This window comes from Diabrotica undecimpunctata, chromosome 3 (genome assembly GCF_040954645.1).
Source record: "Diabrotica undecimpunctata isolate CICGRU chromosome 3, icDiaUnde3, whole genome shotgun sequence".
In the NCBI taxonomy this organism is placed as follows: Eukaryota; Metazoa; Arthropoda; class Insecta; order Coleoptera; family Chrysomelidae; genus Diabrotica; species Diabrotica undecimpunctata.
In genome coordinates, this window is record NC_092805.1 from 33,192,205 (window position 1) to 33,212,439 (window position 20,235).

Genomic DNA, 20,235 nt, shown 5'->3' on the forward strand with positions numbered 1-20,235 from the left:
TCTGAGTAAAATTTTCGTTGGATCACATTGTATATTATATCTCATTGTCAAATTTGTCTGTACGAAAAACATGGCGGCTGATGAAAAATTCTATTAAGAAATCTAATGCGACATTTTAAAATTTTTCTCATGAATATTGCATATATTTAAATTAAAAATTGTTTGCATAACAGTAACAAAGTGCTCAAATGAATATTCCTGGAAAACAAATGTAACAGAAAGTATTTACTCACCAATTTTGGCTTTAGTAAATTTCTTCGTGGAGGGAACATATTTACAAATAGTGCCTTCAACGAAATCTACAAAATACAAACACTGCTTTTTATGATCCCAATGTGGACCTTCTGCAACTTCAAAACCATCTACTAATTTCTCTATTACAGGTGCCATTTTTTTTTCAGTCGTATCTTAAGCAACAATTTTTAAAACTAAATCTTTAAAGTATTTGTCTTTTATTTAAATAAGGTAATAGATTTCTTTCTCTGAGTATTTATAATCTAGGACTTAACTGGTTTTGGAATCCAGGGCACATAAATATAGCAATAAACTTTAAATGCGTTAACATATTAAAATTGCGTAACCTTGAATTTGATAATTAACTAATAAAATACTAAAAGTATACGAGAACCTTATATCGTAAAAAATATTTCCAAAATAGCTATATTTTAATTAATTATTAAGGTGTGCAGTTTTATATTTTAGTGAAGTTTTTACATTATAGTATTTACAATATATCTATGAACCCTGACATCTAAAGTAAAAGTTATTCTCCAGCACCAAGTTGTTCTACAGGGTGGTGAATTGTCAAACGGGCCATAGGAAACTCAATGGGAAATTCTAAATTGTTGAATTCCTCCTTCTCTACTTATTTAACACCAAATGTTATGGGAAACTATTTTGTGTGTATCGAAAACAAATGTTAAAATTGTTCTATAAATTAAACGTATTTCAAAATTTTCAAAAGTCAGGCCACACGTAGGGCAAGAATGTGTATGACGTGTTGTAGTTGGTCATGTTGTTGTTTCAGATACCGTAAAATGAGGCTACTTTGTGACACTTTTTTAGGTTTTGTGATGATATAGTACATATACTTTTTATTTATTATAATTTTAAAAATACTACCTGAAACCTCAATCTTTCCTCTATGTTCAGTGAAAACTATAATGCGCTATATGTTATAGAAATCAAGAAAATGTCAAAAAAAGTTGTCACAAAGTCGCCTCATGGGTAGAGGTTTCTTTGTGACACGTAAATTTTTCTGTGATATTTATATGGAATTCTAACTGTGGCACAAAGAAACACCTGTACATGGTTTAGAAAAAAAAATTATAATAGCAAATTAATAAAAAAATTATATAATGGTAGGAAATAAAACAGATATTAAAAAAAAATTTATTTTACGTAAAATTAAACAAAAAAATATTTAAGAATATGTAACGTCATTTAGATAACAAAAAAGCTGAAAAATACGGGTAACTAAATAAAAAGATATTATAAAACTTTATAAAATCCCTAGGGTTATTCAAGTATAGGTATAATTTAATTCTGAAATGTCAAATAAAGCTCGCTTTCCTCGTTGCTTTGGAGCCTTTATGGCCATAATCATTTCGTCATTTCTATAAAATATTTTGTCCTAAAAATCATACGAACAAGTTGAATTTGAAAATAACATGAGCCGAAAGTTGCGTCTGGATATATATATATATATATATATATATATATATATATATATATATATTTTTTGAGAAAACTGTTAAAAACATAAACTTATACAAAAGATTTATTTAAAAGAAATAAATATTTATTTATTTAAAATTTATTTAGGAGTTATTATAAAATAAATAAAAAAAATTTATATTATTGTATCTGTTTTGTACGATTTTAAAGAACAACGCCCTTGTCTGATGGAACTCCCTTAACATCCAAACCAGTAACCCGAAAGACACATCCGTGTATTTCCTCCATATTTCCCTGAATACCTGCTGAAGTTACATACAGCTCATCCAGTTGTTTTCCCCCAAATGTGATAGAAGTTATCTAAAAATAGTTAATTAATATTGTTATTTGTTTCGAGATTTTGCTTATGTCATTAGTTAAATTATTAAATATTAAACTATTAAAACAAAACAACTATTCATATGAATTTATCAATTTTACTATAATATGAATTTTCGGAAGTGCGTGAAGTGTAGGAAGTTATGAAAACTGTTCTTGCAATTAATAAAAGTACACATTTTAACAACTCAGCTATAAAATTCATACAGCTGGTTTAAAAAAAAATCTCATTGTAAAACGTGAGGCAAAACCAGGAACGAACACAAGAGGAACAGTCACCTTGATAACTGCGAAAAATGAGCTGTGATAAAACACATTCTTACACAAATTTTATTTGAAGAAACACCAGAGCTTGAAAAACTTCACACTCTTCTAATCATGGCTCCGTCTCCTTTCGAAGGTTGGCGATCCAAATGGCAATTGTAGTTTTGGAAACTGCTGCGCGAAAGATTTCTGCGGATGAGCGGTCGAACCATCTACTCAGGTCTTTCAGCCTCGAGTTCTGGCGTTTTCCTACTGATCTTTTGCCCTATACTTTTCCTTCCAGTATAACTTGAAGTAATTCGTATCTTTCGCCTCTCAACACATGACCGAAATATTGCATTTTCCCCTCTTTGATTATTCTTAGTAATTCTTTTTTTTTACACATGCCACGAAGTACTTCAACATTAGTAACTCTTTGTACCCATGAAATTCTCAAAATTCTAAGTATATATACATCTCAAAGGCATCTATTATTTTTTCTATTTCAGAGTCCATTGTCCAACTTTCACAGCCATACACTAAGAAGGTCTGATCTTGTAAAAAATGTTTTCATGCTCATGAATGCTTTCCTTGCTTGTTCGATTCTTGATAGGATTTCTTTTTTTTTTTTGGATTACACTGACTATTCATATTTGCTCCCAAATATTTTATGGAATTTACCTGTTCTATTATTTGACCCTTGGCATACACATGTACGTTTTTTGGTGTCTTTGAAAATAATAAAGTTTTAGTTTTGGAAACGTTTAGATGTAAACCGAACATTTCGCTATCGTGAAATACCGCATTTATTATATTTTGTAGTTCTTGTGTTTTGCTCGCTATTAAGACGGTATCATCAGTATATCGGATGTTGTCTATGCTGATTCGTTTAATGCTTCTCTGAATATAGACTCCGAATACAAATTAAACAGTAGCGGTGATAAGACGCAACCCTCTCTCACTCCTCGTTGGATTTATATATCTTCGGATGTTGTGTGCTCTATTTCAATTTTTGCCGTTTGGTGCCAGTATAGTTCTGAGATAATTCACAAGTCTTGTTCGTCAACTCCAGTTGTTCTCAGAATTTCGATCATCTTTTGATGGTTAATGTAGTCAAAAACTTTCCGATAGTCAATAAAACATGCATATACATTTACATTCATGTCTCTGCATCATTGCTTTAACACATTTAAAGCAAAAAGAGCGTCTCGTGTTCCCAATCCGTTTCGAAATCCGAATTGAGTGTCACTCATCTGGAACTCGCACTTCTTGTAAATTTGTGTATGGATAATTCTGAGAAAAGTTTTAGGAACATGAGACATAAAGCTTAATATTCGATAATCATCGCATTATGAGGAATTCGATTTTTTTGGTAATGCTACGAATGTTGATTTTAGCCAGTCTGTTGGTATTTTACCTGTGTCATATATCTTATTGAATAGTGCTGTTATTAAGTCAAGGCTTTTATTGTCGTAAGCTACAATTAATTTAAGTATTTCGACATTGATATTGTCTGGACCGGTGGCTTTTCCATCTTTTACTGCGTGGATCACTTCTTCTTTGGTTATTTCTGGGCCTTTTTCATTTATTCGATTATCTGTGGGTGGTGGAAAACAAGGTCTATCGTCGTCAAAAAGAGTTTGTATGTATTCTTTCCATCTCTATAGTTTGTCTTTTGTACCCATAATTATTTCGTTATTATAATTTTTTAATATTGTTGCTTGTCTCTTTTTGTCTATTTTGTAATGTCTATTTTTCTTGCCACTGTTTTCTTTTTGACTTTGAAAAATCTTTTTAATCTAAAATCCATTCTAACTGGATTGTAATCGCTATGTATATCAGCTCCAGGGTATGTTTTTGTAGGTTGTATGTACTTCTTAAAGGTGTTATTGAGCAAAATGAAGTCAATTTGATTTCTAACAATTCTGTCTTTTCTGTCTGCAGGTGATTTCCATGTGTATAGACTTCTAGGATGTTGTTTGAAGAAGGTATTGGCTATTAAAAGATTGTTTTCTAAGTTTATCTCCTCTATTATTCCTACATAAACCGTATGCTTCTATGTGGTCTCCTTCAGTACCACGACCAATATCACACTACTATCCACGAATTTTCAGGTAGGCTATCGGAATTTAAGAAAACTCTATTACCTTTTATTGTAAATAAGAGGGTTTTCATCTAAAGAGGACCTAATATTAAAAACTATAAAATATAAAATTTCAATTAAGATCATCAGTGGTCGAGGAAAAAGATACGAGGTCACGTTTAGCTATGCTCCCACACCATTTCTAAAGCCGGAATCTGACAGAACGTGGAGCGGCGTTTTTTCTTCATCGGCGAAGGGAAATAGAAAATATGTAATAGAAAACTACAAAACCTAAAGCTATGAACCAACGCAACGTGGAATACCGTTTTTTTATCCATAAATAGACAAAACTGTCTATTTATGGTGGGCGCGTACTATAACGTCATTTGTCGGTAAATCAACATGGTTCAAAGGAAGATTGGAAGCTGGTGCATACCACGTACTTACCCCTCCTGTCTTCCGATACGGCTAGTGTCTAGTACCGTCAGTGTAGTGCTAATTTTACTATCTTTTTCTTCCTGTACCTTGCTTAATTACAGTTCGTTGGCTATCAAATTAGCTATACTAATTTTGTTAACGACAGCTCGTACAAGGGATGCAAAGAATTTGTTAAATTATTTCCTTAGGTTTTTAAGTCATAACGTTCTTCTTCGACCTGAACTCTCTAGGTGACGCATAACATATTCAAAATATTTCAGTTTGCGATTTTTAACTGTTCTGGATAGTTTCGTAAGTTTTCCCATCCGCTGCAAAACTACCTTGTTACGAACTCTATCTATCGAACTTATTCACCGAATTCACCGATACATCCAGATTTCAAAAGCGTTAAAGTCCAACCTTCTACGCTGTATAAAAGAATAGAAATCACATCACATGTTACTAATCTAATTTTCAGTCTCAAAGTAATATTGTTTCTACTTAAGATTTTTTTGATCTCAAAAAATGCAGCTCTGGCCATCTCTAAACGTATTCTTATTTCTTTGCTCATATTCCAGTTCTCATTTTAATTCCAACCCAGATAAGTGATACTCTCTGTTTCCCCCAGTTAATCTCCATAACTGTTACCACTTCTGGTTGTATTAGCGTTTTACTGACAACCATTATCTTTGTCTTTGTGGTGTTTAGCTTCAGTCCATATACATCACACCTTGTGGTAATCCCATTAATGAGATGTTAAAGTTCTTCTTTAATTATTTTTAATTAACACCGTGTCATCCGCGTATCTCAAATTATCAATATTAATACCATTAATTTTGATACCACATTAGACACTATCCAATGCTTTATTGAAAACGAACTCCGAATATATGTTAAATATTAGAGGGGACAGAATGCTACCCTGCTCTATTCTTCGTATTTGAAGCTCTTCAGAATTATCCTATCCAATTCTTATGTTTGCACGTTGATGTGAGTAATGATTTTTAATGATAGGTAGGTCTTTATCATCAATACCTAGCTGCTGAAGAATGGCTATCATTTCAGTATATTTTATTCGATCAAAGGCCTTCTTAAAGTCAATAAAACAGATATAAACTGGATGGCTAGCATCTCTGCAACTCTGACCCATAACCTGAATATTAAATAAGACTTTTCTGGTTCCAAGGTTATTGCGGAACGCAAACTGCGTATCACTAAGTTGCTCTTCTATTTTTTGGTACATCCTTGGGTGCAAAATTCGAAGAAATATTTTTAAAACATGGTTCATCAAGCTGATTGTTCGGTAGTCACTACATCTTTTCGTATTTGCTTTTTTAGATATCGTCACAAAAGTGGACTGCAGCCAATCCGTTGGTATAGACCCAGTTTCATAAATTTTATTAAAACTATGAAGGGAAGATTAACCTGAACTTTCGAAGAGCTTTATTATTTCACTCGGTATTTCAGCCGGCCCTGTCGTTTTTCTGGTATTTGCTAATCTTATTGCTTGTTTAATTTCATCTATAGTTATGTTACGTCCTATGACTAATTCGTTAATTTCAAGATCGGGCCTTTCATCATTAAACATTCCTCTGTGTAGATTTTCCATCTGTCTGTACTTTTTCTATGGTGTAGTCTAATAAAGTTGTGTTTAATTTTTTATCATTATATAAATGATCCAACTTAACTAATTAAACTAAACCTTTAATATTCGAGGGGACATGCACCATCGGAATTTGTAGTGAATTTTAAAAAAGTAATTATTTATTATTTTCACAATAATGTGGGGTGCTAATTGTGTTCTCTTTTGTTTTCACTATTATCCATTTTATATTTTCCTTCACTGACGTAAGCTGGTGAAGAGCACCTTTACACGCTCTGTGAGATTGCGGCTTAATAATGTCTGTCGCAGGTGTAGACCAAACATCTCAAACAAAGAGTTCCGGAATAGAAACACTGATAACGATTTATGTAAGTCTACGCTCCTTGATAATATAAAAATAATTGTATGTAAATCTAAACACTTTCGGTTACATAGTTACAGCGATCACTAAATTAGGTCTGAAGCAGGGTGGTTTGAAAGAGTATACTCATTCTGTAGCAGAAATAACTATGACCTTATAAAAAGAGTTTGATAATTCTCTAATAAGATAGAAAATTCTAACCATATTTTTAAATATTTTATATGTGACTCACTTGTGAGTTTGGAAATTGCAATATTTGCAACACAGTGTCTGGTATTCTTGGATTAATTTTGTACACCCTTGAAGATTCGAAGATTGCCACCCATAGGTTTCCTTCTTTATCTAAGGTCATGCCACCACATATGGCATCTTCATCAAATTCTGGATGGTTATATAGCGAGAAAATAACTTGCCTGTTTGCTAAAAATAATACATAAAATCATGAATATGTTGTCGGTGTTAGTCCATTTCAAATAGGTAAAAAGAAATAAAATAAGACTTACAATTAATTTAATTTTACTACCAAAACGACCGGTTTCGTTTTCTACACTTTGCAAAACATCTTCAGGTCAAACGGTACAAAGTAAATTAAATGCTGAAATTATAAAAAGCCCATATTAGGGTGCTGTCTTATAAAGATAAAGATAAAAATTACAGTAATTATGCCAATATTACATGTCTGTGTTTATTAATATGAATAAAATTGAGCAGACAAAGTAAAAACCCACAAATTGGTATAAGATAATCTATTGAATTGTAATAAATTAGTAAAAAACAAAATACTACTTACATGCCGGTGCAGGAATTATTAGTTAATAATTCGGGAAACATAGTTCAAACTATCCTGTATCGCTGATGATGGGTGATCTTCGGTTTTTATTGTAACTGTTTTTTAATTAGCGGGGAAGTTTCTTGAGGGAAGAGATGTTAACAAATGAAATAGGAATAAGGTATTATGTACTTGTTTGTTAAATAAAAGAGATGTTTTATATTATTTAAATTATTAAAAGTTACTTATATTTATTCAAAAGATATATTTTAGAAATGTGTGTTGATTTATTGAAATTATTTTAATAAAAGCACAGTTGTATGACTATGAATGAATGAAAATTTTTGTACAATTTTGTGGGTGTGCAATTTATTTAAATTGTAATTATCTTGGAATTAAAGTTAATGTCTGATTTGTCCTTTTAAATGTGTTCTGTTTGTCCCTACGTGCCTTAATTGTTTTAGTTTTAATAATTTTAATAATCTGACATCACAAATTTTTGGCTAAAACAGATATCAAATTCACTTTATCAAAAAAATTTGATAATTATAAGTTAAAGAAATTGCACGCCCACAAAATTGTACATCTTATTTCATTCATTGTCATACAACTCTCCTTTTATTAAAAAAATTTCAATAAATTAACACATATTTTTAAAATATATCGTTTAAATAAATATAAAGAACTTTTAATAATTTAAATAATATAAAACATTACTTTCATTTAACAAACAATCACATAATACCTTATTCCTATTCATTTGCTAACACCTCTCCCATCAAGAAACTTCCTCGCTAATTATCACAGTTACAATAAAACCGAAGATCGCCCATTTGAACTATGTTTCCCGAACCATTAACTAATAATTCTTGTACAGGCATGTAAGTAGTATTTTGTTTTTTATTATTTTTTTACAATTCAATAGATTATCTTATACCAATTTGTGGGTTTTTACTTTGTCTGCTTAATCAATTTTATTCATATTAATAAACACAGACATGTAATATTGGCATAATTACTGTAATTTTTATCTTTATCTTTATAAGACAGCACCCTAATATGAGCTTTTTATAATTTCAGCATTTAAGTTACTTTGTACCGTTTGACCTGAAGATGCTTTGCAAAGTGTAGAAAGCGAAACCGGTCGTTTTGGTAGTAAAATTAAAATGATTGAAAGTCTTATTTTATTTCTTTTTATCTATTTATAATACATAAAATTTGAAATATCGTATCAAAATATTTTTAATCTAATTTTGAATTTTATGTTATTAAATGACCTTAGCTAGTAGAACTTCACATGACAATCTGGTTAGATAAGACCAATAAGCAAATTCAAATAAATGATCTAATCATTTATTCGAAAAAATTAATTCACAGGATCCAGACCATACAGGGTCATACAGGGGGGTCGTCATATAATTAGCGCTATAAGATTATAATGTTACAATAGTAGGCTATTGATTATGGTCAAAAAAATAGAGCTAAAAGAAATTACAACGTTAAAAGGATGTTATTTTTTCATATTATCAATGGAGTGCTATCATTTAAAGGGGTGCATTTTGAAAAGGGAGTTAGTTTGTCCCTATGCACTAAGGTGCATTTGGGTTAATTCTCCGCACTTTTCGTACGTATACATATAAAGAATAGTTGTTCAAAATTAAAATTCCTATCAAAATGTCACATTTTAAAGTAAAAAATAATTTTTTTGGATAAAAATATTTAAAAAATAAATAAAAAAAAACAGTAACATATTCAGTATCGGATCGTGTTGGCTAATTTTGATTTTAAAATATTTGTATAAAATAAAGTACCTATACGAAATTAATAAAATAAAATAAAGTAAGGTTAAATTGAATAAAATAAAATAAAATAAATTAAATTAAAAACTATGGCTCCGTGGGTAGACAATAAAAAAGCAATGCTTCCATTCGCAGAGTACAACATATTTTTGATATATGAAATATAATGATAATCAAAGTGAAGTAATTAAATATTAGTACAAGATAATAATAAAAATGTTAATAAGCAATAAAACCTAGTTTATATTTAACAAATTTTGAAAATTACTAACATCATTAAACAAAATGTTTTAAGAAAAAACTTTTTTTTTTAAGAAAAAAAAAAAGATTTTTTTTTAAATTTTAAAGTACTTAAACGTGTAGTGTTATTATTAAAAAATGTTAATAATATATCTATCTTAAAGCCTACGACGACAACTCACATCGTTTGTTCGGTACGATAACTCCTAGCGCCACCTAGGAAATAATCTGACATTCCAATCATATTTTGTTCTTGTAACGATACTGTCGATATATTGCTAATGATTCTACAAATTGATGATTCAAATAGCTTTACTCGAAAATTTTATTACTTCATCAGTAATTAATTTTTTCGCAAAATTGCTAAAAAATATAGGTTACTGTAATTGTAAAGTAAGATTTCGAATAAGCAAAATATCTTTTGAGCGTTTTGTCGTGGCGGTAGAATAGTCGAATCGTGACGTACGCTACATCATTGGAAAGGAGAGGGAATAGTGAATATGTTGAGATAGAAAAAACAGACATGACATAATTGCTAAAAGGGCATTAGATCATATCTCGGTTCATATTGGTCCGATTTTAACGTGTGATTCGTTAAATAAAAGGGCAGGATATAACAAATACATTAAGAAAAAACAAATAAGTCGACTACCAAATGGGCACTTTATTATTAATAAATGTATAGTAAAAATGAGATATCATATCATACGTCGCATGGTATGGGCAAAATTACTAGTCATTAATAAACATCAAAGAAAAAACGTTAACAAGACTTTTGTCTAAAAGCATTACAAATTAACTTAAAAAAAGGATAAAATATGTATTATACCTACACAATGATCCGGTGTTAAAATCAATGTCGTATTGATCTATTCTTTGGCTTAGTGAGTCTGTATAATACATTTTCTTATTAGTATAATCAAAAGCTATACCATTCGAAATGCCGATTCCAAGTCGATGGCACTTGACAACACCATCTTCATCAAAACTATAGAGCTTGCCCCTAAAATCTATACTTAGTAAATATCATGTAGTAACAACATATAGTAGATATAACATAATATTATATAATATATCTACATATCATTATAGTAACAAAAAAGATAAAAAAATAATAAATGAACTTACAAGACATAATTACGTCAACTTAATACTTCAAGAAATAATTTTAAGAGAAAATAACAGAAAAATAGTAGTTAAAGTTAGTAGTAAGTCCATTTGTATTTGAGAGAATCTTTATATAAAGCCATCAAAGAAAATTGTAATTGAGATGGATTATGGAATCATTTTTTAAATATACGAATCAGTAGTAGCTATAGACATATAATACAAATAGACTGACTACTGCAATATAGCGTCGTTTCCCCAGTGCAACAGAGAACACTAACGCATAGTAGTCCCTGCATCTCTTTCTAATGGGCCGGATGTTTTACGACGTGACCTAAATGACCAACTAAAAGGTCAAGTGGTCGATAAATTCGGCCTATTAGAAAAAGATGCACGGACTGCTTTGCGTCAATTTTTTCTGTCGCACTGGGGGAACGGTAATGTATTGAAGCGATCAGTATATTTGTATTATATGTCTCTGGGTAGTAGCCTACTTACCATGTTAAATTATGGTTTGGCATTGTCAATATAAAGTTTAGTTAGGTCTCTAGTTAGTGAAATAATATTGACATTGAATGACCTTGTTTATGAATTGAATTAGAAATAGGTTTAAACGTAATTTAGACTGCCTATTTTATTTTCTTTAAAATTGTGGTTTAATGAAATCAACTGATTATGTCTAATAGTCAGGTTAGGTTTACATTTACATATTTGTAATTTTTTGTATATGACAGGGTAAGGAAGACTGATAAATTTAATGTGGAAGTAGCATTGGATCAGGGCTCAGTGTTTAGTTCATACTTATTCTTATTAGTGTTATTTGTTGTATGCTAATGATGTAGTGTTAGTAAGAAGTGCTTTTAGGAGTTTAAAACACGAACTAAAATAATGAAGACAAAATCCGGACAAAAATGTTTTTAAAGATAGTAGAACACAAACAGTATATCTAGAAAAGTGTTTACTTAAACATCCTTGATAAAAGGTATATTTAATTAAAAATAATCCTTACAGGCTAAATCACAGAACGTTTTCGGAATAAATATTCCATCGTCAGTGCTGCTACTAAGTATACATGTTTAAAACCACTAAATATATAAGTGAAAATTCCTTTAAATGTCATTTAATTGATATTAGATTACTTGGTTACTGATAATTATGAAGAAACAATGTAATTTAATACCAATTAAATATCATTTCAAGGGTTTTAACCCATACCGTACCATACAAATACTGAGACAAATACAAGCAAATTTATTAAACCAAATACGGCAATGGAACACGTACTTCGATAAAAACCATTCGACCGCAGTAGACTTTACAGAAAGGATAGACGAAATAAGCCAATCGATAAGCAAGATCTAAGAATCTTGCCAGAATTACTAGGAGACTACTGTGGTACCGAAACAACAGCAAAAATTGAAAATCGTAGGCAGACTTTAGCAAATATTTTAAGAAAGCTTTCTATCCCAGAGGATATTTACTACAACTAGATAAGCAATAACAGCAACAGTTGATCGTTCAAGGCAAATAGACAGCAGAAGGGGTCCAGGGAGGAGAAGACACTCGTGGCTCCAAACTTTGCGGCAATGGTTCGGATTGTCATCTGCTAAACTATTCAGATCTGCCGTAAACAAAGTCAGAATAGCCATGTTGATTGCCAAAGTTCGGAACGGACAAGGCACATGAAGAAGAAGAAGATAAGCAAATCAAAAATAGAAAGGAACACCAAAAGAAGTCAACAGATAGATATATTAGAGACATTCAAAAATTACTTAGACGAGAAGGATCTTTTTCCAAAGATCAAGAACTGGAACGAGTATATAGGAATATGCTACCAGAATATAAACTAATGCTTCATAGACTTTACAGATTTAACTGATTTACAAGACAGCCCAGGAATATGAAGCCATAGAAGACAAAAAGACCCGATTAAATCAAAATCTTCAAAAACAGCGAAAACGTACAGCCCCAATAGAATACGATGCCAAAGGCACGTACTTTAGATGTAAAATGTCAGGTCACATCCGTAAAATTTGCAAAAACCCATGGAAAAATTTTTATTCACGTTGCGGCAAAGAGGAAGTTTACAGCAGTGACTGCTATATAAAGTGTCAGGGAAATGAATAACAGACTGAAGAAATAAGGAGTCGTCCCAGTCTGTGGAGCAAGATTCGACTTCATTCGTTCTCGCCGTTACACAACCAGCGAACAACGACTTTTGACTTTCTACATAAAATCAGGTATAAAATTTACAAAGCACTAATTGATACAGCGACTATTAAACATGATGCCAGAGACAAAATTGCACAGGCATACAAGGACTCTCTAGAAAACTATAGCGGAAGAACAAAACTAGCGAACGGTTCATCGATGGAACTAAAAAAGAAATTAGCTATCGACTGCGAGACCGATAATTTACAGACCCGAATAACATTCATAATAATGCACAGATTAACAGAAGATGCTATTCTCGAAGTCGAATTTCTTAGGAAAAATTCTATCGAACTTAAATTTGATCGAGATATGAGTACACAACATACGCAGCTTCGAGAAGAACTTTCTAACGCTTTGAAGTACACTACTCAAAACACGGAGTTAGAAAGGTTTCTGAGAAAAGAACTAAGGGAATTCAAGAAAGTAACAAGACCCACCAACTTAACGACACACGAAATAATATTGAAGAAGAGATGCGACCCCGTCAAGCAGCCGTATAGACGGCACAACCCCGTAATGTTACCAATCATCAACCAAGAAGTAGACAAGACGTTAAAGAAAGGAAGTATCGAACCCTTCACAAGTGGTTGGAGTTCACCAATTGTACTAGTTAGTAAAAAAAACAACACGTACAGATTTTGTATCGCATTTCGAAAGGTCAACGAGTTATCAGACAAGGACGCATATCCGTTACCCAGAATATCGGAAATTCTGGATACACTCAAAGAGGCAAATTTTATTTCAATTTTTGATCTAAAACAAGGGTATTTAAAAATACCTCTGGAAAAGACAAGCCGCGCTCCGGAACAGCATTTAGCGTATCCAAAAAAGTTCACTTTCAATTTAGGACTACTCCATTTGGCCTGCACTCCGCTTGAGCAACTTTCCAACGCATACTGGATAAAGTATTATCTCTCGATTTAGAGTTCGCATTCGCCTACTTAGATGATATAGTGGTAATATCGAAGACACTTGAAAGAACGTTTAAATCACCTACAAGAAGTATTTCAAAGACTTAAAAAGGATAAATTAGAGCTAAACTTAAAAAAATGCACATTTTATGAGCTGGAACTCATATACTTGGTAACTCAAAACAAAGAATTGCTGTGATGCAAGTTCCTGAAAGGAGTAGAAGAGAAAGAAGATCTAGGTGGGACCCTTAGGCAGGATATGTCTGTGGAGACAATTAATATTGGTGTGGTCCAAGGTGAAAATTTGTAGAGAAATGTAATTAGGAAAGAAATAAATGAAAATAGAATGATATTGGAATAAAACTGATGTGAGAAGGGTTCTAGTAGCTTTTAAGCATGATGATAGCATAGCATGCGCTTTAAAACTAACATAATACACAAAAGAAGAAGAATAAGTTAAATACAAATACTTTGAAAGACTGAATGCATAGATGTGTCGATGCTACGAGTATACATGTTTAAATTTACTTACTTCCAGATACACCATAGTCGGTCGTAGTGCCTGAAAAAAAAAATATACTTGAAGTTTTACTTCCAAATGCTTTTTATAAGAAGCTATAAAAATACATCTTACCTGCCCATAATCTTCCAGTTCTGTCAAATTTTCCGCCAGTGAAAAAGTTTACGTGATCAATGTCAACTTCGTAAAGTTTATTGATTGACTTAACTTCACTATCTTTTCTGTTCCAGTCCATAACTGCTATGGAATTGTTTAGTCCAATTATAAAACGATTTTTTCTATCTATCACTGGAATTATCATTGATATTTTATGGTTTTCTAAAAATAATATACATTAATATTTTTTTGAATCTATTTTCTTATGGCATTTTAAAGCAATTCACTATTTTCTGATGGGAATAAGCCACGTCTTAGTTTAATAAAGGTTTATTTTTGACATTTTGGTTTCCTCTTTGGAAATTGTTCTCAAAATACAAAACATTAATAAATTAAACAAATTTTGTTTTTTTGTACTTAGTGAAAAATTCTTCTTACTTAATTTTATCTGACCCATTCATATTGAAAATTGAGCCATATAGGTATTATACATTTATGAGAGAATGTAGAGCAAAGGTAGGAGTGGGAATAATAATCAAAAATAAGTGGAAGAACAGGGTTAGAACATGGGAACCAATCAACGAGAGAATAATTAATATGCATATAGACATAAATACAAAAAATACAAGGCATAAATGCAAAAAATAGAGATATACACTTGGCATTTGTGGACCTGAGAAAGGCGTATGACTCTGTACCAAGGTCAGAACTATGGGAGGCAATGTACAAATTAGAAATACAGACGGAACTCATAGAAGCTACAAAAGCTCTGTATAAAGAAAATAAAGTGTCCATTAAAATGGGAACAAGAATCATAGGAGACTTCAACAAAAGGGCTCCTGCAGGGTTGTTCCACATCTCCAACCTTATTCAAAATATACTTAGAGAAAGCCTTGACTACATGGAAAAGAAAATGCGAAGGCATGGGAGTACCGGTACGGAACGAATACCTATATACGTTAAGCTTTACAGACAATCAAGTAGTGATTGCACAAGACCAAGACGACCTCAGCTACATGATGAAGAAACTACAAGAAGAATATACCAAGGCTGGCCTTGATATTAACCTCGCGAAAACAGAGTACCTATCTACAAGTGAAGAAGACATAGAAGATCTACAGATTGATGACAACGTAACAATCAAAGGAAAGGATAAATTCAAATACCTGGGGTTTATAATCACGAAAAAGGCAACAATAGAGGAAGAAATTACACAAAGATTAGGACAAACAAGAACAGCAATCCGACAACTTAACTCAGTATGGTGGGATAGACACCTAAATATGAAGACAAAAACGCAGATTTATAAAACATTAGTGCGAAGTATTATGATATATGGGGATGAAAATTGGATTATAAACCAGAAAAACAGCAGTAAGATAGTAGCAAGGGAGATAGAATGCCTGCGAAGATGCTGCAGAGTAACAAGAATGGATAGGAGAAGTAATGACGAAATAAAGCAAAGAACATCAATAGAAACAAACATACTAACATATATAGAACACAAAAGACTAAAGTGGTATGGACATGTAAGAAGAACTAGCGACAACAGATGGATAAAGAGAATAACCGAATGGAGCCCCATAGGAAGGAGGAAAAGAGGACGAGCCCGAAAATCCTGGAGGAACGAAGTAGACGACGCCATGAGCAAGAGAGGCCTAAACGATGGAGAATACAACAACAGAGAGAGATGGAAACGGTTGAGCGAGGGAAGGCAGTGAATACTGTAGAATCCCTAATATATATATATATATATATATATATATATATATATATATATATATATATATATATATATATATATATATATATATACATTTTAAAGAAGATGACTTTAAATTGGTATTGCCAATGTTGTTGAGTTGCGTTACTGGAACGACTTTATTAGCCAGAAAAAATCATAGCAGTCTTTAAAAGGACAACCACATGAAATGATGACAGTAAAATTCTCCTTTTAGTGATCCCGTAGTAAATTATGAGAAAGAAAAACAGAAAAAACTCATAACACCATCCCGACATAGTAGGCATTCGGTCTTACATTTAGTTGACTCTCAATATTAACACCAAACTCTGATTTTATAATAATATGTATGTTATCTCAAAACATAAATATTATATCCTTGATATGTTATGATGTACTAAGAGCGGATTTTTACTTTCTCTTGACTTTCTCTTTTATTATGGGTAACCTGGATCTGCTGCATTCCGCCGAGGAATTTGCGACGGGTTCAATTGGGTTTATTTAACATAATTAGAGCTGCTTTTTTGATTTTGCTCTTTTTACCATCTGTTTCCTTCAGGACTATACTTGAATCTTTCCATTGAATCCTATATTTATTTTCCCATGCATGTTTACATAATTATTTGAGATCATTGAGATAATTAGTATAGTATTAGTTTAAAATATGTAAAATTGACAATTTGTTTCGTTATCAAATTCATGGAAGGAAGGAAGCCATGTACCTGTTTTCTTCGCAGTTTGAGTAAACAGCATAGAAGCGATTAACGGCTGGTATTATTTTTTTGTACCTGTCATTGAATTTAAAAACTCTGGGTATTTGTAAAAAGGTAATTATTAAGGTCTATTATTTATTTTGTTTGTCAAAAACAGAAAATAAGAAAGTCGGGCTATTTGTAGAGAAATTGGAAATTTGGTTTGTTTTTGAAATACGGAAAGATTGGTTAAAAAGCGAGAGTAAAACGAGATTTTGGATAATAAGGGATTTAAAAAGTGAAGAAGGATGGGTTATCTAATTCTAACAATAGAAGCAAGAACATCTAATCCTGAGAAGTGATTGAGTGCCGGTTGATGTGAATGGTTGTAAAATTAATTAGTGAAAAAGAGTAAAAAAACTGACAGCAGAGAGAAGTTACAGTTCAAGTTTTTGCAGTATTTATTGTAAGTACAAACCAGTTCTTATTTATCGGGAGAATCATAGACAAGGAGATTTCTGGTAAAAAAAGGAAATCAAAAGGATCGTTAGGACGTTTGAGGTAGAGTACGTCAAAAAAGGCCAAAGGGGAGAGTTCAGCTAAAGAGTTTTTGACGAACGAAATTAAGGACATTGCAGAATACTAGAGACGTTTCACAACCGTGTGTTTTGAGAATAATATTGCAGAGGCATAAGATTTGAAACGAGACAAATAAATATAATTAATTTGAAAGGATTTATTATTTTCGATAAAGTAGTATTTGTTAATTTTTAAAGCAAATACAATTTTGGACTGCGCTGTTTAAATTTTTTAAGATAAGAACATTAATATTTCTGATTATATTTAATTCTATTGAACCTATTTGAATTTTATTTATTTCTTTCTACTCCTGTTTCTTATCAAACAATAGTTAAAGCTAAAGGTATTTCTAAACTCAAGCAAGAACCCTGAGGTACAATAAAATCTAATAAATAATTTGGCGTCTGTAATTATTGCTTTTGATATTACTTACCTATTTTAACCTGCCGTAATTTTCGCTTGCTCCTCGGTGCGTACCTAAATACTGTACTTTCCATAAGGTCAACAAAATAGAGACACTGATTGTTTGCATCCCAATAGGGCGATTCTGCAAACGTTAATCCATCCACCACCTTTTCAATAACAAGGGCCATACTTAGGACAAAAATGTGTACTTTTCAGATAAATGTCTATAAACGATGAGATCACAAAACAAATATTAGTGATAAATATCCAACCTGTACTGTTACTGTCGTAAATATAGTTATCTAGATACGATTATTTGGTATATAAAATCGTTTTATAAACTGGAAGTAATGATAAACATTATCTGTGTTTCTTATCACTATAGTGGTATTTGTGTTTAAAAAATATCTTGTTACAAGTAATCGCAATTGAAAGAAATATTAAAGAAAAACAAGTTTTCTTCTAGGGCTGTATAATTATGCCTTCTCTAGCGCTATATTTTTTATTTTTTAAACTACCTTTTTATTTTTTCTGCATTTTTACTAATGTTTTATTTCTAATACGCTTATTTTCTGTATAGACAAGGCAGAAAGCTCGGGTTCGTTCGGAAAAATATTAACCCTTAACCCATTAGTTCCCAAGAGTAGAAGAAAAACAAATTTTGTTTTTTTTTGCATTTTATTGCTAAAATTATATCTAAATACTTATTTATGAAGTTAAAAAAAAGTTCTTAGTTTTTTATTAACAAAATGTTGCGTATACGCAACGATTTGCCAATACAAATAAAATTTTATTTAATTTTTATTTACTGTGAAATTATTCAAAGCAATTTGAACGTAGATGTATTTTACACTTCGCACACACACACACATACACACACACACACACACACATATGTATATATATATATATATATATATATATATATATATATATATATATATATATATATATATATATATATATATATATATATATATATATATATATATACATATTGTACTTTTGCACTGTCTGCATCTTGTTCTTGCTTTGTTCTCTTCCTCTGCAATGAATTGGATCTTGTAGGATTGTTGATTGGATCATTTGAAGCCGATATACCCTCTCCTTGGACGTTATCATCGATGAGCGGTACTTCAATTTTCATAAGGGTAACTGCTATGTAAGACTTAAAATCTAATTGTGACATTTTGGTTTTATTTACCACGTTATATATTTTCTACGCAATAACACTCTCAATCACATTTATAAAAAGGGGCCTCCACTATTTCTTTCCTTTTACCTTTATTCTGTATGTTGATTATACTCAGCTATCAATTTTGTATATGTAATACAATTTTTCTTTTAGCAGACCAAATAGCTTGTAAGATGAGAAAAAGATATCAAAAAATATGCGATGATTAGATTTCCGTTCAATCACTGACAACAAATCCAGCACAAGGTTTTCTCCTAGACCCAACTTGTTTTCATAAGCACTTGTTTTTCCACCATAAGGTAAAAATTTAAATAAATAGCCATTTGAACTACCACAAAAGTACTATTCGGATGGGATAAAAAAATTTGAACCTCGTCTTACTAAGTGTATCTAGCTAAAAGGGGACTATGTTGAGAAATAAATCGATTTAATTCCAAAAAACTTGTCTATCAAAGTTTTATATCAATCCACCCTCGTATAATGCCATTTTAGGTGCCAGTGTTTAGATGATATTTAATTCTTAACGTTCAAATATGTAATATTTAACTACAATTTTTGCTATAATGATGAAAAATTTGGTCTACTAGTTAAATAAATTGTTGCCTTTTTAACTATATTGTAATTTAAGATATTTCACTTTTATATTATCCAAACGAGTTTTATGTAGAGCATTCATTTATAGATTGATCCATTAAAAATTACATTTAAACTAAAATAAAATCAGTATGTTGCATTTTTATTTCTCGTGATAATTAAAGCTGCCACTGAGCACTAAAATAATAGTTATAGTGATGCCTTCTTATTAGATTATAGGTTTTACATTTAGCGTAGATGATAATTGCTCGAGAAGGATTAAGTTTAACAGAATAATTACTGAAGCTGATAGAAACCGACTATTCAGATTTGTCAGATAACGAAACTTAAGAAAATTGATTAATTTGCCAGGTAGAATTGTTTGATCACAGACTATTGTTAAATTAACGGACTGAATAAATGAGAATTATCCTAACAGGCTTATCCTTATCTTTGCCTTTATCCATATCCCGAATCCCATTACGACTGAGCCCAATTTTTATGCTCTTTTGACCATCTTAGAAACGTGTCATCCAATAACTTTACTCCATAAAACGCTTAAATCCATATAATTTGCTCGTCGAATTTTTACTATAATGTGTCTTAATTCTCTTCGATCTGCTACGGTTATT

At 31.3% G+C, this 20,235-nt stretch overlaps 2 protein-coding genes across 4 annotated transcripts in view; both read right to left on the reverse strand.

Annotated features, from left to right (window-relative positions):
- Window positions 1-468, reverse strand: part of LOC140436656 (regucalcin-like) — a 28,297-nt gene extending 27,829 nt beyond the window's left edge. Inside the window, exon 1 of one of the 2 annotated variants that reach the window (XM_072525658.1) lies at window positions 234-468. In XM_072525658.1, coding sequence (XP_072381759.1) covers window positions 234-390 — 157 coding nt within the window. In that variant the 5' untranslated portion in view covers window positions 391-468. The remainder of the gene's footprint in view (window positions 1-233) is intronic. The other variant, XM_072525659.1, reaches the window with a different exon arrangement.
- A 1,321-nt stretch (window positions 469-1,789) lies between these two features.
- Window positions 1,790-18,147, reverse strand: LOC140435543 (regucalcin-like). 2 transcript variants are annotated; one of them, XM_072524290.1, is made up of 6 exons: window positions 17,864-18,146; window positions 14,437-14,640; window positions 14,335-14,364; window positions 10,404-10,580; window positions 6,995-7,182; window positions 1,794-2,037 (listed from the first exon to the last, which is right to left on the reverse strand). In XM_072524290.1, exons 1-6 carry the CDS (start codon window positions 18,021-18,023, stop codon window positions 1,882-1,884), a joined length of 915 nt encoding a protein of 304 aa, XP_072380391.1. In that variant the 5' UTR covers window positions 18,024-18,146; the 3' UTR covers window positions 1,794-1,881. The 2 variants fall into 2 exon arrangements, with proteins under 2 accessions (XP_072380392.1, XP_072380391.1); XM_072524291.1 differs by lacking the exon at window positions 10,404-10,580 and having other exon boundaries at window positions 1,790-2,037; window positions 17,864-18,147.
- Window positions 18,148-20,235: the final 2,088 nt, after the last annotated feature.